Source organism: Gallus gallus (genome assembly GCF_016699485.2).
Source record: "Gallus gallus isolate bGalGal1 chromosome 32 unlocalized genomic scaffold, bGalGal1.mat.broiler.GRCg7b 32_unloc6, whole genome shotgun sequence".
NCBI classification, from domain to species: domain Eukaryota; kingdom Metazoa; phylum Chordata; class Aves; order Galliformes; family Phasianidae; genus Gallus; species Gallus gallus.
This window is the reverse complement of record NW_024095953.1, coordinates 8,652-22,922: the sequence shown is the minus strand read 5'-3', so window position 1 is coordinate 22,922 and position 14,271 is coordinate 8,652. Positions and strand designations below refer to the sequence as shown.

Genomic DNA, 14,271 nt, shown 5'->3' with positions numbered 1-14,271 from the left:
GCCACAGCCCAAAGGGCCAGCACATGCCCTGGGGCCTGAAGCCACTGCTAGAGAGGCCAGCACCGGCCCCAGGGCCTGAAGCCACAGCCCGAGATGCCTAAACCGACCCGGGGCCTGAAGCCACAGGCAGGAGGGCCTGCACCGTGCCGCTGCCTGAAGCCTCATCCCCAGCCTGAGACGCCGGCACCAGGGACAGAGAGCCCTAAAGCCACAGCCAGAGCCAGACAGGCCGGTACTGGCCTAGGGGCTAAAAGCCAGAGTCACGGCCTGGGAGGCTGGCACCAGCTCCAGGGCCTAAAGCCACAAACACAGACAGGGAGCCTGGCACCGGCACCAGGGCCTAAAGCCACAGCCCAAGAGGCCAGAACTGGCCCTGGGGCCTGAAGGCACATCCACAGCCTGACAGGCTGGCATCAGCCCCGAGGCCTAAAGCTACAGCCCAAAGGGCCAGCACATGCCCTGGGGCCCGAATGCCCCACTCAGCAAGGCCGGCATCGGCCCAAGGGCCTGAAGTCACAGCCCAAAAGGCTGGAAGCAGTCCTAGAATCATATCAGAGGATCATAGAATGGCCTGGGTTGAAAAGGACCACAATGATCATCCAGTTTCAACCCCCTGCTGTGGGCAGGGTTGCCAACCGCCAGACCAGGCTGCCCAGAGCCACATCCAGCCTGGCCTTGAATGCCTCCAGGGATGGGGCATCCACAGCCTACTTGGGCAACCTGTTCCAGTGCGTCATCACCCCCTGGGTGAAAAACTTCCTCCTCATATCTAACGTAAACCTCCCCTGTCTCTGTTTACAACCGTTCCCCCTTGTTCCATCACTGTCCACCCTCTGTAAACAACCCTTCCCCCTCCTGTTTATACGCTCCCTTCAAGTACAGGAAGGACACCATGAGGTCTCTGCGGAGCCTTCTCTTCTCAAGCTGAACAAGCCCAGTTCCCTCAACCTTTTCCTCACAGGAGAGGTGCTCCAGCCCTCTGGCCATCTTAGTGGCCCTCCTCTGGACCTCCTCCAAGAACTCCACATCCTTCCTGTGCTGGGGGCCCCAGGCCTGGACGCAGTGCTCCACATGGGGCCTCACAAGAGCCGAGTAGAGCGGGACAATCCCCTCCCTCTCCCTCCTGGCCACCCCCAGGGACCTAAAGCCTCAGCCCCAGCTAGAGAGGCCAGCACTGACCCCAGGGCCTGAAGCCACAGCCTGACAGGCTGGAACCAGTCCCCGGAGTTCAAGCTGTGTCTAAAGACACAGCCCCACCCTGAGTGGCCAGCACTGGCCCCGGGGCACACAGGGGTGCATTCCAATTGGTTTCTACTGATTCCTATTGGTCTCTATTCACCCCTATCAGTCCTTGCTGGTCTTTTCCAGACGCTGATGCATTCCTTTCACAAAAACGAGGTCCGACGACCCACTCGTTTTCGGGTTTGTTGCCCGTTTGTAAAATATTTTATGACGTATACATATCAATCTACGTCTCTTTTTCCATCTCCCGAGTCACGCCTCCCCTGGTCAGCAAAGGGTCACTGCCGCAATGGAGTCATCCAAACTCAGAGGAATAGTACACATCCATTTATTGACAGCGTTCTTAACAACTGACAACAGCCCATTGGAGGTAACGTTGCCTAATGGGCTAATTACAATTCATAAGCCTTCGAGGTAACCAGCTGTAGGAAATGGGTGCTACGAAGACTCAAAGAATCCAAGAAGCCACGTCCTGGTGTCAGGTGCAGATCTTCAGCCTGATGGGTCGTCGGAGGTGGTGGTGTTCAGCTGACGACTCACGACGACAGTACAACTTATTTGTAAGTCCAAAGTGGTGGCACTCAGCCGCCTGCTGGCACTGCCCCACAGCTGTGCCTCTGCGCCCCTGGGGGCAGGAGCACAGGAGAGGCCCCTTCCGTGGGGACAGAGCCCTCTCGCCGCGCCCCACCGCGCAGCCCCGAGCTGGGAGGGGGGACTGAGAGGGGCGGTCAGATGGGCAGCAGCCCATCACAGACCACACGCAGGCTCCTGCTCGCAAAGTACGCCAGGGAAGCGTACATTGCCTGGGGCAGCACTCGCAGCAGGAGCCGATACAACAGCTCCTGGTCATAGTTCTGGGCGTACAGCACTGCACAGCCCAACACGGTAACGAGCAGCAGCTGGAGGCTGACAAAGATGAGGCAGATCATCCTGGGGGGCAAAAGAGGGCCAGGAATGAGGCGTTCCGACCCCACGGCAGCACAGCCCCACACAGCGCCAAAGGGGACACCCGGGAGCCGCGCCGGCTGCAGCGGGGTCCAGGCCATCAGCCCACTGCCGGGAGCCCGGCTGCTGCCGGCTGGGCACAGGGCAATGAGGGGATACTTACTTCATCCAGAAGGCGAGCCCACGTCTCCTCGCCCGCTCAGCCTTCTCCTGTAGGTGAAGATGGGGCAGGGGCACTGGTCAGGCCCTGCTGCACAGCCGGGGCTCGTGCAGGACAGTGGCAGCCCGGCAGCGCAGCAGCACAGCTGCAGCGCTGCAGGGAGCCCTGTCCCCGAGGAGAACCTTGTCGGACAGGGTGAGGGTGCGCTGGGCTCTGCCCCTTACCAGCTCTGCTTCCACCAGCTCCGGCAGCACAGCCCCAGGCACGTGGGCTGCCTCCAGCTCCAGCTGATGCTGCTGCCTGTAGGGAACAAGGCCTGCTTGGAGGGTGCCGGCCTCTGTCAGCACGCGGGCTCCCCAGCAGTGCGTGCCCACCCCCGGGCTGGGGTCGGGCTGCTCTGTCACACCATGTGCCCAACTGAAACCCAAGCCCCAAGCCCAGCAGCACTGCAGTCTCGTTGCTGCCCCAGGTGCTGCAGAGGCCCAGAGCCACTCACCAGGCACCCTCCAGCTCCAGCTCCTCCCGCTCCTCTTGCAGGCGCTGTCTTTCCTGGCGCAGCACCTGGCAGACAAAAGCGTGAGTGCCCATGCCTGCTGCAGTTGCCCTCCAGGTCCCCACCTGGGGTCAGGCAGCCCCCATCCCCTCGCCCCTCCACGCTACCTCGATCTCCTCTGTCTCAGCCTTCAGCTGATCTTCCAGCTGGGCAATGAACTGCTTCTCCTGCAAAGACAATGGCTGTGCCATGTGGGGTGGCTGCGCTGGGCCCCACGGACCCGAGGGATGGGGACCAAGGTCCTCCCACAGAGCCAAAGCTGTGAGTGCACTGAGCTCTGAGGACGAGCCCCAGCTCCACCCTACCTGCTCCAGATCCTCCTTCCTGGCAGCTGTTCTTTCTGCCCGTATTTGCTGGGCATCCTGCAGGAAAGGGGAAGGGGAGCGGCCATCAGGGCACCGACGCTCTCACGAAGCTCCATCTGACAGCAGCTCCATGCCACACTCCCCTCCTGCCTCCTCCATGGAGGAGCTGCAGACCCACACGAGGGGACATCTGCTCACCTTCATCAAGGATTCCCTGGCCTCAGCCTTGCGCTTCTCCACGGCGCGCTCATGAGCCTGTGGGAGGGGAGAGGAGCGGCGTTGGCACCGAGGTGCTGCCAACAGCTTTGCATCCCGCCGGAGGTGCCCGGCCCTCTGCTGCCATGCCATGGGCAGGGTGCCCTCCAGCCGGCAGCTCGCCCCGCTGGCCCTTCTGTGTCTGTGCACCCAGAGCTCACCTGCAGCAGCTCCTCCAGCAGATTCACACGCTGCAGATCTGTTAATGTCCCGCTGGCAAACTGGGCCCGCATTGCTGCACCACTCGCACAGCTCCTCGCTGGACCAGAACCAACCGCAAAATGAGGCAGGCAGGTTCAGCGCTGACCCACTGCCCCTGCCCCACCCCAGGGCCTCTGTGAGGTCATCACATCATTGTGACATCACCCGCACAGGAGGGTCCTGGAAGATCATAGAACTGCAGGACGGCGTGGCTTGGGAGGTTCCTTAGTGATCACAGAACCATAGAATGGTTTGTGTTGGAAGAGTCCTGGAAGATGATAGAACCACAGGATGGTGTGGCTTGGAAGGGTCCTGGAAGATCATAGAATCACAGAATGGTTCTTTGAAACAGCTGTGAAGGATCCTGTGAGCAAATCTGCCGTCAGTAGTTGGTGCCGCGGGAAGGCCTGAGGTCCGACCTTTCCTCCAACGGCTTCAGTGTAACTTTGGAAAGACAGTGCTCACACCTGGTTTGTTCTATCTGCCAGGACGTCACTCAGCTGCGTTGCGACGGCGACGGCGCGCCCTCATTCATGGCACGGCGTACAGCCGTCCGCGTGACGACGGCGCACGCGTGGCTGTGTATCCATAACAGCCGCGCTTCAGCGCGGCTGTCCCCTTTGGATGCTGCCATGGCGCGTCGTCCCACGCTGTGACGTCATCGCCTTGCGCCCGGGTGAGGCGGCGGCCTCGAGGTTGTCCTGCTGTGCTCCGCAGTGCTCCAACGCCGCGGGGCGGCTCCGGGCGCCGCCTCAGCTTCTACAGGTGGGTGTTCGGGGGGGGGGGGGGTCGGTTCATGTGCCGGGGCTAAGAGGGTGGGGGGCCGCGTGCCGCTCGCTCTGTGTTGGCCCCGTGGGGCCTTTGTGGTCCTCAGGGCCTCTGCCCGGGGGCAGGAGGTGCCCTGTGTCCCCCCTCTCCCCCCGCCATGGGCCGCCCACAACGGCCCCCCAGGGCCTTCGTCTGTCCCCTAGGTTTACACCCAGTCCCCATCCTCTAGTTCCCTCATTCTGACCACTTGAGTCCTTTTCCCCCCTTCCCCTCAGTGCCTTCCCTCCGTGTCCACCCATTTCCCATTCTGATCCCCAGGGTCCGTCCCCTCCCCTCCCCCCGTTCCCTCCCTAGTCCACTCTTCTGATCTCTGGTGTCCCCTGTCCCCCGCCCCACCCCCCACTCCCCTCTATTTTACTCCACAGGGCCTCCTGTCCTCCCTTCCCCCCCACCTCCTGACCCCTTTTTTCTGACTCCCAAAGTCCCCTGTACCTCCCCCTCTCCCTCCCCCCCCCCACCCCGTGCCCTCCTCCCTGTCCCCTGGTATCCAGTCCCCCATTTTGCCCCCCAGTCCCCTCCAGCCAGACCCCCTTTCTGTCCAATAGAATCCCCCCACAACCTCTGACTCTCCTGTCCCACCCCTCACTCCTCCCCCAGATGCTCTTTCTGCCTCTTAGAGACTCTGTTCACCCCTTTCCCACTTCAGACACTCTTTCAACACCTTAGAGACCCCATTCCTCCCTTCCCGCTCCAAAACCCCCCAAGATCTCCCCCAGACTCCCTTTCCACCCCATAGAAGCCCCTCACAACCCCCCAGCTTCCCCCTGCCACCCCCTCTCCACCCCCAGGCCCCTTTTCCTCTGAATAGAGACCCCACTCACCCTTTTTTCCCCAGACACAACCCCCCTGTCCGCTCCCAGACTCCCCTTTCTGCCCTACAGAAGCCCCATTGCCCCCCCCCCCTCAACTCCCTAAGTTCCCCTCCACAATGCTCCACACCACCCCCAGTCCCCCGTTGTACCCACAGAAGCCTCTTTTCCCTCTTTTTCCACCCCACAACTCCCTCTCTTTGCCCCCAGACCTCTTTTCCACCCCATAGAAGCCCCCCAGAACCCCTCAGTTTCTCCCTTTCACGCCTCCCTCCACCTCCAGACCCCCTTTCCACCCCACAGAAGTCCCATTCACACCTTCCCTCCTAGATTCCCCGCAACCCTCCTCTCCACCCCGACTTTCCTTCCACCCCATGGAAGCCCCACTAACCCTTTTCTTCCCCCCCACAACCCCCCTGTCCAGCACTGGAGTCATCCAGAAGGAACTAGAGGTGTCCCAGAAGGGTCTTGGGGGTGGCCAGGGTGTCCCCAAGTGGATCTAGAGGGTCATTGGATTAATCCAGAAGGGTCTGGAGATGTCCTGGAGGGGTCTTGGGGTGTCCAGGGGGTCTCCCCCTTTTGACTAGCAGACAGGTCCAGCACTGGAGTCATCCAGAAGGAACTAGAGGTGTCTCAGAAGGGTCCTGGGGTGGCCAGGGTGTCCCCAAATGGATCGAGAGGGTCATTGGATTAATCCAGAAGGGTCTGGAGATGTCCTGGAGGGGTCTTGGGGTGTCCAGGGGGTCTCCCCCTTTTGACTAGCAGAGAGGTTAGGAATTTCCAAAAGGAAATGAATTCCTTAACTGAGGATCCTATAAGAGGAGCAGAACAGTTAGATCAATTTGTGGAGCCTAATTTCCTCTCAGGGATGGCAATGATGTTTCTCATGGGTATGTTGTTTACTGGAGAAGAAGGAGGTGCAATTCGGTGGGCAGCTGTGCAAGAGTGGGAAAGGAGTACAGAAGAAAGGTCGGGTCCTGTGGGGAGGTGGAGAGAGGAAGGATCCTGAGGATAAACTGTCCTGGTTATTGTCACTGTCTTTGTGACTGTTAACTGTTTGTGGTGTGAAAGTATTATTAAGAAGCTGTTATGGGACAAGGGGTGTCTAAGAAGATACCAGAAATGACTCCCTGGGTTGTATTTTGGCTCACAGGAGAGACGTTGTGGGTGAGACAGAGGGAACATCAAATGAGAAACTGGGAAGAGATATGAAGTAGCGGGACCAGTTTTTCTAAGTGAGTATTCTAATCATGAGACCAAGTACTGGGTGTTTGTGGGAACTGGAGGGTGTTTGATTCGTGGGTTTTGAAGGGACCCCCATGAGCAGAACTTGGAATGAGAAAGGGAGCCAGGGCCGGAGACTGCTGCTGTAAACAGTGCTATTTGTGAAGGGGGGGTGGAGAGGACGGGGCACTGGAAATGAGAATAGCCTTCATCTGCAGAGATCTAGGAAACCCGAAATCCCAGTGCTAGATGATGCTGAAATATGATGTTAGTAGTTCATGTAACGATGAGAGTTTGGAAAGTGAAAAAGGTTTGGGAAAGACAAGGCTGAGGAAGGCAGAGATGAGCAAGGTGTAACAGGGATGTCAGGATTGAAGAGAGATGAGTGGTAGGGAAGAACTGCCTGAGGAACAGAGATAGGGAGGAGATTGGGAAGAACAACAGCAGCTGCTACTGTTGCTGCAATAGAGCAGGGCCATAGGACCCAGAGGTCCCTTCAGGAAGAGGTGGGGGGAGGGGGGGGGCTGGAAGAGCCCAGGGAGGGCTCTGCCCCACAAACTGCGGGGAAATGGGACACTGGTGGAGAAATCCTATCAAGCTGAGTGAGAGGGAACGAGGGAACCATCTCTGATCACAGAAGCTGGATGATGGGAACCTGGGAAGTTTACCGTAGCAGATCCACTGTTTAAACTACAGCTAGGGGAGAAGGATAAAGAGGTTTATTTTCTGGTGGGTACGGGTGCCTCTTACCACCCGTAGATGGTTTTTGTAACAGTAGTAGGAGCTAGTGCCCAACAAGAAAAAGCTTACCTTTTGGGATCAATTAAATATAGGCTGAGAAAATAAGTAGGAATACATAAATCCTTGTACATGCCAGGTTCTCCAAAACCGTTACCCTGGCAAGACTTATTAGAACAAATGGATGCAGAGATTAGATTCAATAAAACTGGAGCTAAGGGTCAAACAAGATTAACTGATGGAAAATTGTAAGTCTGGCTTTAATACAAACTGAGAAAAACAATGTTGTACCCCCAGAAGTTACAGAAATCTTAAATAAAGTATGCTTAGGAGTGTGGGTACCAGGGATGGCTGGTAGAGACAAACTGCAGCCCTAAGTTAAAAGCAAGAGCTAGTGCTAGCTCAGTCAGGGTAAAGCAGTGCCCTTTGAGGATATGCAACTGTAGAAGGATAAAAGAAAAACTAGGTAACTTTTGGATTTTGGATTACTAATTGAATGTGAATCCAAATACAGTACTCCAATCTTGCTGATGAAAAATTGGAGAGCAAGTGCTATAGTTTAGTACAAGATTTGAGGGCAAGGAATAGAATTGTTGAATGTATACAGTCTGTAGTGGCAAATCCATACACTTTATTAACTAAGTTAGGGAATGAGTAGGTGGAGTTTACCTTCTGGATTTGAAGGATGCCTTTTCTGCCTGGTTTGGCCAAAGGAAGCCTAAGGTTATTTGCCTTTGAATAGGAGACCCCCAGAATGGGGAGAAAAGCGTCAGTTAACCTGGACAGTGTTACGCAGGGTTGTGAGAACAGCCCAATGATTTGTGAGAGCCAGTCGGCTTGTGAGCCCAAGACATGGGTTCCTCCATCCCAGGGTGGAACTTTACTGCAGCATGTGGGTGCCCAGTAAGCACAGAGGACTGTGTGCAGTGTACTGTGTGCAGTGTACTGTGAGTTTGATGCATTTCTTGGCTTAGATGGTTATCAAGTTTCTCAACAGAAAGCTCAACTGATCAAAGAGAAGGAAGGAAGCAATTTGCTGGACTCCCAGGACACCAACGCAGAGCTACCTTCGAGCCGGCACTGTGTGACTGCATGGAGACTGTCTGTGCCAGTGGGCCAGACCTAAAGAAGGAACTACCAGATGATGCTGAGGATTCCTGCATTCATCGACAGAAGCAGTTTAGTGAGACAAAGGAACCGTAAGGCAGGATATGCAGTAACTGCTACTGAGCAGGTAATCAGAGTACAACCGTTACCTGTAGGGACTTCCACTAAGAGGTCTAAAATAGCCTTAAACGTATGGACAGATGCTAAATATGCATTTGGGGTGGCACACACTTATGGTACCATCTGGAAAGAGCAAGGAGTGCTCACACACAGGGAAAACAAATTGAGCACGGTGTATATCTACCAAAGAGCGTGGCTGTTATACACTGTGATGGACATCAGAAAGGTGACACTGTCCAGGAAACTGGAAATATGATAGGGATCAGGTGGCAAAACAGGCAGTTGAAGGAAAAGAGATAGCAGAACTGGCTTTAATTCCAGATGGTAAACTTCAAATCTCTGAACCTGAGTCAGCCTGTGGAGCATTTTAGAGGGGACGGGAATCTAATTAATGATTTAGAAGGGAAGAGAGCTAGCTGACAGATGGGTGCGTACCCAGATGGACACGCTGTTGTGCCCTTTAGTACTTTATGGAAGTTGGTTCTAAGGGAACCTATTGAAACATACTGAGGGGACAAACAGTAGAAAGTAATTGCGCAATCTAGTACCAGGAACAGGGTACAAGTGGGGCCTATTAGGAAAGGGAACCTTCCAGGGCAACAATGGCAAATTGTTTTTTGTTTGGAACTACCAGGAAAAAAGGAGGGTTTTGTTATATGCTAGTTCAAACCAATATCTTTCCAGGGTGGCCAGAAGCATTCCCTCTGCAAAGCCAAAGAAGTAGCCGAGGTATTGTTGCAGGAGATTATTCCAAGGTTTGGGGTTAGCGCAACAATATCCTCCAACCAGGGAGCTCCCTTGATTGTAAAGATTGTCCAACAGGGCAGAAATAGCTTTGGGAAACAGAGAAACTGGTTCTAGGAACAAGAGCCCAAGGCCTTGACAGCTTGATAAATCATATTTTACAAAGAGATTATGTGTATATATTAGATCTCTTTCAGACCCACCCCTGGAACCAAGCTGGGAAGGTCTGTTCCAGGTGCTGCTAACGTCCCACACAGCTGTCAAAGTTAAAGAACAAGCGCTGTGGATGCATTAGACTAGGGTCAGTAAGATTCCTTGAACACAATGGGAATCGAAGTCAGCTGGACCTTTAAAACTGCAAATCCAAAGACAGTAAATATGGGCTCTTGTAATAGTGAGAAATTTGATAAGTGCGGCTTTTGATGCAAATGCTTATGTAAAAAAAAAAAACCAAAAAGCTTTGCAAAGTATGCCAGTCTCAGTCATTGTGCAGTATGTGGCCAAGCCGATGATTTTAACTCTCCACTCCTTGGAATCCCTGATGCATTTAACTAGAAGGAGCACTGATGGCCATCGGTTGCTGTGTTATCCTGTGTGTGAAGGGGCTGGTTCAACAACTGATCGAGACAGCACTATTGAAGCAAACAGCAAGGGAGCCACCACCACATTTGGATAAAATGATGGTGTGAGAGGAGATGGGGAATTGTGGAGAGCCTGTACACAGAGTGGCTACGTGACAAGGGCCACGATGGAATGCCACTCGTGAAACAATAAAAGAAAGTATGTAACTAGAGGCAAGGACGGCTACTCGGGTAGATGGAAAACAGGATGCATATCTACAGCAATGAAGAAACAGTAACCGCAAGGCTAACCACAAAGGTCAAGATGAAGTAATGCATAATCCGCCAATCCTGAGCTATGCTTTTGCAATATGTATAAGCTCATTACCTACTGTATAAATACAATACCAATGTGCCTAATAAATGAGACCTGTTGATCATGACAGCTTGAGACTCGTCTCCCGCGGTTATTTTCCGACAAATGGTGACCCCGACGTGATACAGACCGGGGAACTTTGGCTGCCACGAACGGAGACTGCGTTGGGTTCGGGTCCCGCAGCTAGACGGACGGCGAAAGAGTGAAATATTGGACTCCGTGCCTTGGGCGACCACAGCGGTGGGCTCGACCGATACGTGCTGCCGAAGCTTGGGGGGCTGCAACAGCGCTGACGTAGGTAAGGATGGACAGGCAAGCAGCATATGATTTATTCACTGCCTTTCTGAGAAAGAGGCAATTCCGGGGGGTAGACTTAGAGAAGGAGCTTCCTGCCCTGCTGAGTCATGCAGTATCACACGGGTTTTTCGCTGACCCTCACTCGGTACACACGCTAGATGAGTGGCGACGGTATGGGGATAAGCTTTGGGAGTTGGTGTTGGAAGATGACAAGGTAGCAAAAAGGATGAGTAAGTTGTGGAAGGCAGTGCATAACGAGTTGTTGATGGGTCAGGCGGAGAAGAGGGCTGCGCAGGGAGCGCAGGCAGCTCAAGAAAAGAACAAAGATTATGGGTTGATCTGGGATAACACTCCAAACCCCCCCTCCTTTCGCATGGTTATGCTACCCGCTGCTCCCCCCGCATCCGCAAATGGAGTGCAGGCTCAGTCAACCGCAGAGCCTGTGGAGGCACCCCCGCGTCGGGTTTTAGGGCCATCAGCATTAGATGGTTCCGGGTCGGTTCCCGGTGCCGAGTCTGACCTTGCGGAGGCTATAGCCAGGGAGAGACGGGAGTTGTGGACCACGTTAGCAAAACATGGGATGGAGGACGGAGATAATGAGCTTGTGCAGGCAGTGACTGAAAATCTTGTGTTCCCAGTTGTCTATACTCCCACGCAGCAGGGCGGGTTACAAGCAGAAATTCGAACTTTAGATTGGAAAATGCTGTCCCAACTACGGGCTACAGTGGGGACATATGGGGTAACCAGTGAGCCGGCTAGACAGATGATGGAATATTTATTCAGTGCGCATATACTACTCCCGGCCGATATTAGAGGCATAGCTAGATTAATTTACACCCCCCATCAACTAATATTGTTTAACGCACACTGGCAGCAGGAAGCTGCAATATCGGCAGCAGTGCAGAGGGGTCCGGGAGACCCTCTGGCAGGCATAACAATAGAACAGTTGATGGGTCTCGGGGCATGGACTCGGATAGAGGCACAGGCAATTTCGGGACCTGATGTTTCCCGAGAAATAATGGCTGTAGCCAGACGGGCTATGGACAAGATAAAGGCTCCTGGAGGTACACCTATTTACATGGGGATACGACAGGGGCGGGAAGAGCCGTTGGGTGATTTTGTGGATAAGGTTATGGATGCGATTAAAAAGGCTAGCGTACCAGAGTACATGCAGGGGGCATTGCTTAAGCAGTGTGTGCTTCAGAATGGGAACTCGAATACTCGGTCCCTTGTCAATACCCTGCCTGGGGATTGGTCGATCCCGGAGCTACTGGAAAAGGCCGCTACGGTCCCCTCGGGGACCCAGGCTTTCCTAGTGAATGCCCTGCAGAAGATTGGGGATGGGTTACGGGAGCAGGCCAGAGCATTGCAGGAACAATCAAGGTCAGCTCAGACCCAGGTGTTAGCAGCCCTTGCGCCCCTCCAAGCTACCGTCTCCACTGGCCCCCACCCGCGCGGCAACCCCCGCATGAAGTGCTTTCGCTGTGGGAATGTCGGACACATCCGTGGGTAGGTGCAACAGGCAGGCATGAAGATACTCCCCTCTATCCTCCTGCCAAGCTTGTCTCTATCCAAGGGCAAGCAGATGCCCAGAAACAGTGACTGAGTGTTGAATGAGCACACGTGAGCACACGTTAACTAATGAGTGACATGTGCTTAGCTAGCAACAAGTTATGTTGATCCAGTATCCGTACGTTTAGCTGAGCATCGGGAAGATTGTGAACCTGAAGTACTCAGCCAATGAGGAACCAATGAGGGGAGAAAGAGGTAAGCGTCGATAACAGGGAGTAAAAATGGAAGGCTGTTTTCTGTGTGCTCTCCTGCTTGCAGGAGGCCTGCCATTGCAGTTGTGCATAGAATCTGCTTTATCAGAGATACCGTCCTGATAAATTATTTGTATTTGCCTATTTCCAACGTGGCAAGCACACCCCCTTCAGGGCACATCTCATCCCACTGTTAGTCAGTCCTTGTAAGAAGCACCACGACAAATCCACCTGAAAAACACAGCCCTTCCATTGAGTAACAAAGAAAGCACTCTGCCCTTGCTCCTGACCCTCGTCCCTGCCCCCACCTGCCCTCACAGTACAGCCACCTTCTCTTGAGCAGGGTAAAGAGCAGTGAGAATTCATACTTGGTTATCCTGGCACAAAGAGTTTGTGGGCCACAAAGAGAAATGCCTGCATTCCAGAAAACAGAGACAAAAAGAGACAGTCGGAGGAGTGCCTAATAAAGATGTGACGATGTTCTCAGCTGCGACTGGTGTTGCTGGATACAAGCAACCACACGAGGGAGGCTGAGCACGCTCTCCTGTCTCTATCCCAATCCAAGAAACACACAGAAGAGCTCAGTGCTCTCTTGCTTTCATTTCCTTCCATGAGCCATTTTCAAATGCACGTTGTTCTAGGCCGGCACAAGCTCTAGGGCCTAAAGGCACCGCCTGAGTGGCCAGCACAGCCCCGGGGACTAAAGCCACCGGGGACTAAAGCCCCCGGGGACTAAAGCCTCAGCCAGAGAGGCATGAGGTCCCTGTGGTCTAAAGCCACCACAAGAGAGGCCAGCACCGACCCCAGCGCCTAAAGCCACAGCCAGAGATGCCTAAACAGACCCCGGGGCCTGAAGCCGCAGGCAGGCAGGCCTGCACTGGCACTGCATCCTGAAGACTCATCCTCAGCCTGAGAGGTCAGCACCAGCCCTGGGCCTACAGCCACAGCCAGAGGCAGAGAGGCCAGCACAGCCCGGGGGCAGAAAGCCAGACTCATGGCATTGAGAGGCCAGCACCAGCTCCAGGGCCTAAAGCCACAGACACATCCAGTGAGTCTGGCACCAGCCCTGGGGCCTAAAGCCACAGCCACATAGGGCAGCACTGGCCCTGCAGCCTACAGCCACAGCCCAAAGGGCCAGCACATGCCCTGGGGCCTGAAGCCACTGCTAGAGAGGCCAGCACCGGCCCCAGGGCCTGAAGCCACAGCCCGAGATGCCTAAACCGACCCGGGGCCTGAAGCCACAGCCCGAGATGCCTAAACCGACCCGGGGCCTGAAGCCACAGGCAGGAGGGCCTGCACCGTGCCGCTGCCTGAAGCCTCATCCCCAGCCTGAGAGGCCGGCACCAGGGACAGAGAGCCCTAAAGCCACAGCCAGAGCCAGACAGGCCGGTACTGGCCTAGGGGCTAAAAGCCAGAGTCACGGCCTGGGAGGCTGGCACCAGCTCCAGGGCCTAAAGCCACAAACACAGACAGGGAGCCTGGCACCGGCACCAGGGCCTAAAGCCACAGCCCAAGAGGCCAGAACTGGCCCTGGGGCCTGAAGGCACATCCACAGCCTGACAGGCTGGCATCAGCCCCGAGGCCTAAAGCTACAGCCCAAAGGGCCAGCACATGCCCTGGGGCCCGATGCCCCACTCAGCAAGGCCGGCATCGGCCCAAGGGCCTGAAGTCACAGCCCAAAAGGCTGGAAGCAGTCCTAGAATCATATCAGAGGATCATAGAATGGCCTGGGTTGAAAAGGACCACAATGATCATCCAGTTTCAACCCCCTGCTGTGGGCAGGGTTGCCAACCGCCAGACCAGGCTGCCCAGAGCCACATCCAGCCTGGCCTTGAATGCCTCCAGGGATGGGGCATCCACAGCCTACTTGGGCAACCTGTTCCAGTGCGTCATCACCCCCTGGGTGAAAAACTTCCTCCTCATATCTAACGTAAACCTCCCCTGTCTCTGTTTACAACCGTTCCCCCTTGTTCCATCACTGTCCACCCTTGTAAACAACCCTTCCCCCTCCTGTTTATACGCTCCCTTCAAGTACAGGAAGGAC

General features: G+C 55.0%; 2 protein-coding genes across 12 annotated transcripts; one reads left to right on the top strand and one right to left on the bottom strand.

Annotated features, from left to right (window-relative positions):
* Positions 1 to 1,554: 1,554 nt before the first annotated feature.
* Positions 1,555 to 4,303, bottom strand: LOC112531366 (apical junction molecule-like). Of its 4 annotated transcripts, XM_025146393.3 has the most exons (9): positions 4,129 to 4,303; positions 3,622 to 3,973; positions 3,404 to 3,460; positions 3,206 to 3,262; positions 3,008 to 3,067; positions 2,844 to 2,908; positions 2,572 to 2,647; positions 2,351 to 2,397; positions 1,555 to 2,172 (listed from the first exon to the last, which is right to left on the bottom strand). In XM_025146393.3, exons 2-9 carry the CDS (start codon positions 3,691 to 3,693, stop codon positions 1,971 to 1,973), a joined length of 636 nt encoding a protein of 211 aa, XP_025002161.2. In that variant the 5' UTR covers positions 3,694 to 3,973; positions 4,129 to 4,303; the 3' UTR covers positions 1,555 to 1,970. The 4 variants fall into 4 exon arrangements, with proteins under 4 accessions (XP_025002161.2, XP_046761981.1, XP_040512732.1 ...); XM_046906025.1 differs by having other exon boundaries at positions 3,008 to 3,262; XM_040656798.2 differs by having other exon boundaries at positions 3,008 to 3,262; positions 3,622 to 3,929.
* Positions 4,304 to 4,324: 21 nt separating this feature from the next.
* Positions 4,325 to 14,064, top strand: LOC112531412. 8 transcript variants are annotated; one of them, XM_046906023.1, is made up of 4 exons: positions 4,325 to 4,426; positions 6,452 to 6,533; positions 8,258 to 8,494; positions 9,418 to 14,064. In XM_046906023.1, exon 4 carries the CDS (start codon positions 10,472 to 10,474, stop codon positions 11,975 to 11,977), a length of 1,506 nt encoding a protein of 501 aa, XP_046761979.1. In that variant the 5' UTR covers positions 4,325 to 4,426; positions 6,452 to 6,533; positions 8,258 to 8,494; positions 9,418 to 10,471; the 3' UTR covers positions 11,978 to 14,064. The 8 variants fall into 8 exon arrangements, with proteins under 8 accessions (XP_046761979.1, XP_040512730.1, XP_046761980.1 ...); XM_040656796.2 differs by having other exon boundaries at positions 8,235 to 8,494; positions 9,787 to 14,064; XM_046906024.1 differs by having other exon boundaries at positions 8,235 to 8,494; positions 9,172 to 14,064.
* Positions 14,065 to 14,271: the final 207 nt, after the last annotated feature.

Excerpts from the sequence above, each read along its gene's own strand:
- LOC112531412 (XM_040656797.2), top strand. The coding sequence starts at position 10,472 with ATGGACAGGCAAGCAGCATATGATTTATTCACTGCCTTTCTGAGAAAG.
- LOC112531366 (XM_046906025.1), bottom strand. The coding sequence starts at position 3,693 with ATGCGGGCCCAGTTTGCCAGCGGGACATTAACAGATCTGCAGCGTGTG. Across the intron at positions 3,461-3,621 it reads TGCTGGAGGAGCTGCTGCAG|GCTCATGAGCGCGCCGTGGA; the intron begins GTGAGCTCTGGG and ends CCCCTCCCACAG. Across the intron at positions 2,398-2,571 it reads AGCTGGTGGAAGCAGAGCTG|GAGAAGGCTGAGCGGGCGAG; the intron begins GTAAGGGGCAGA and ends CTTCACCTACAG.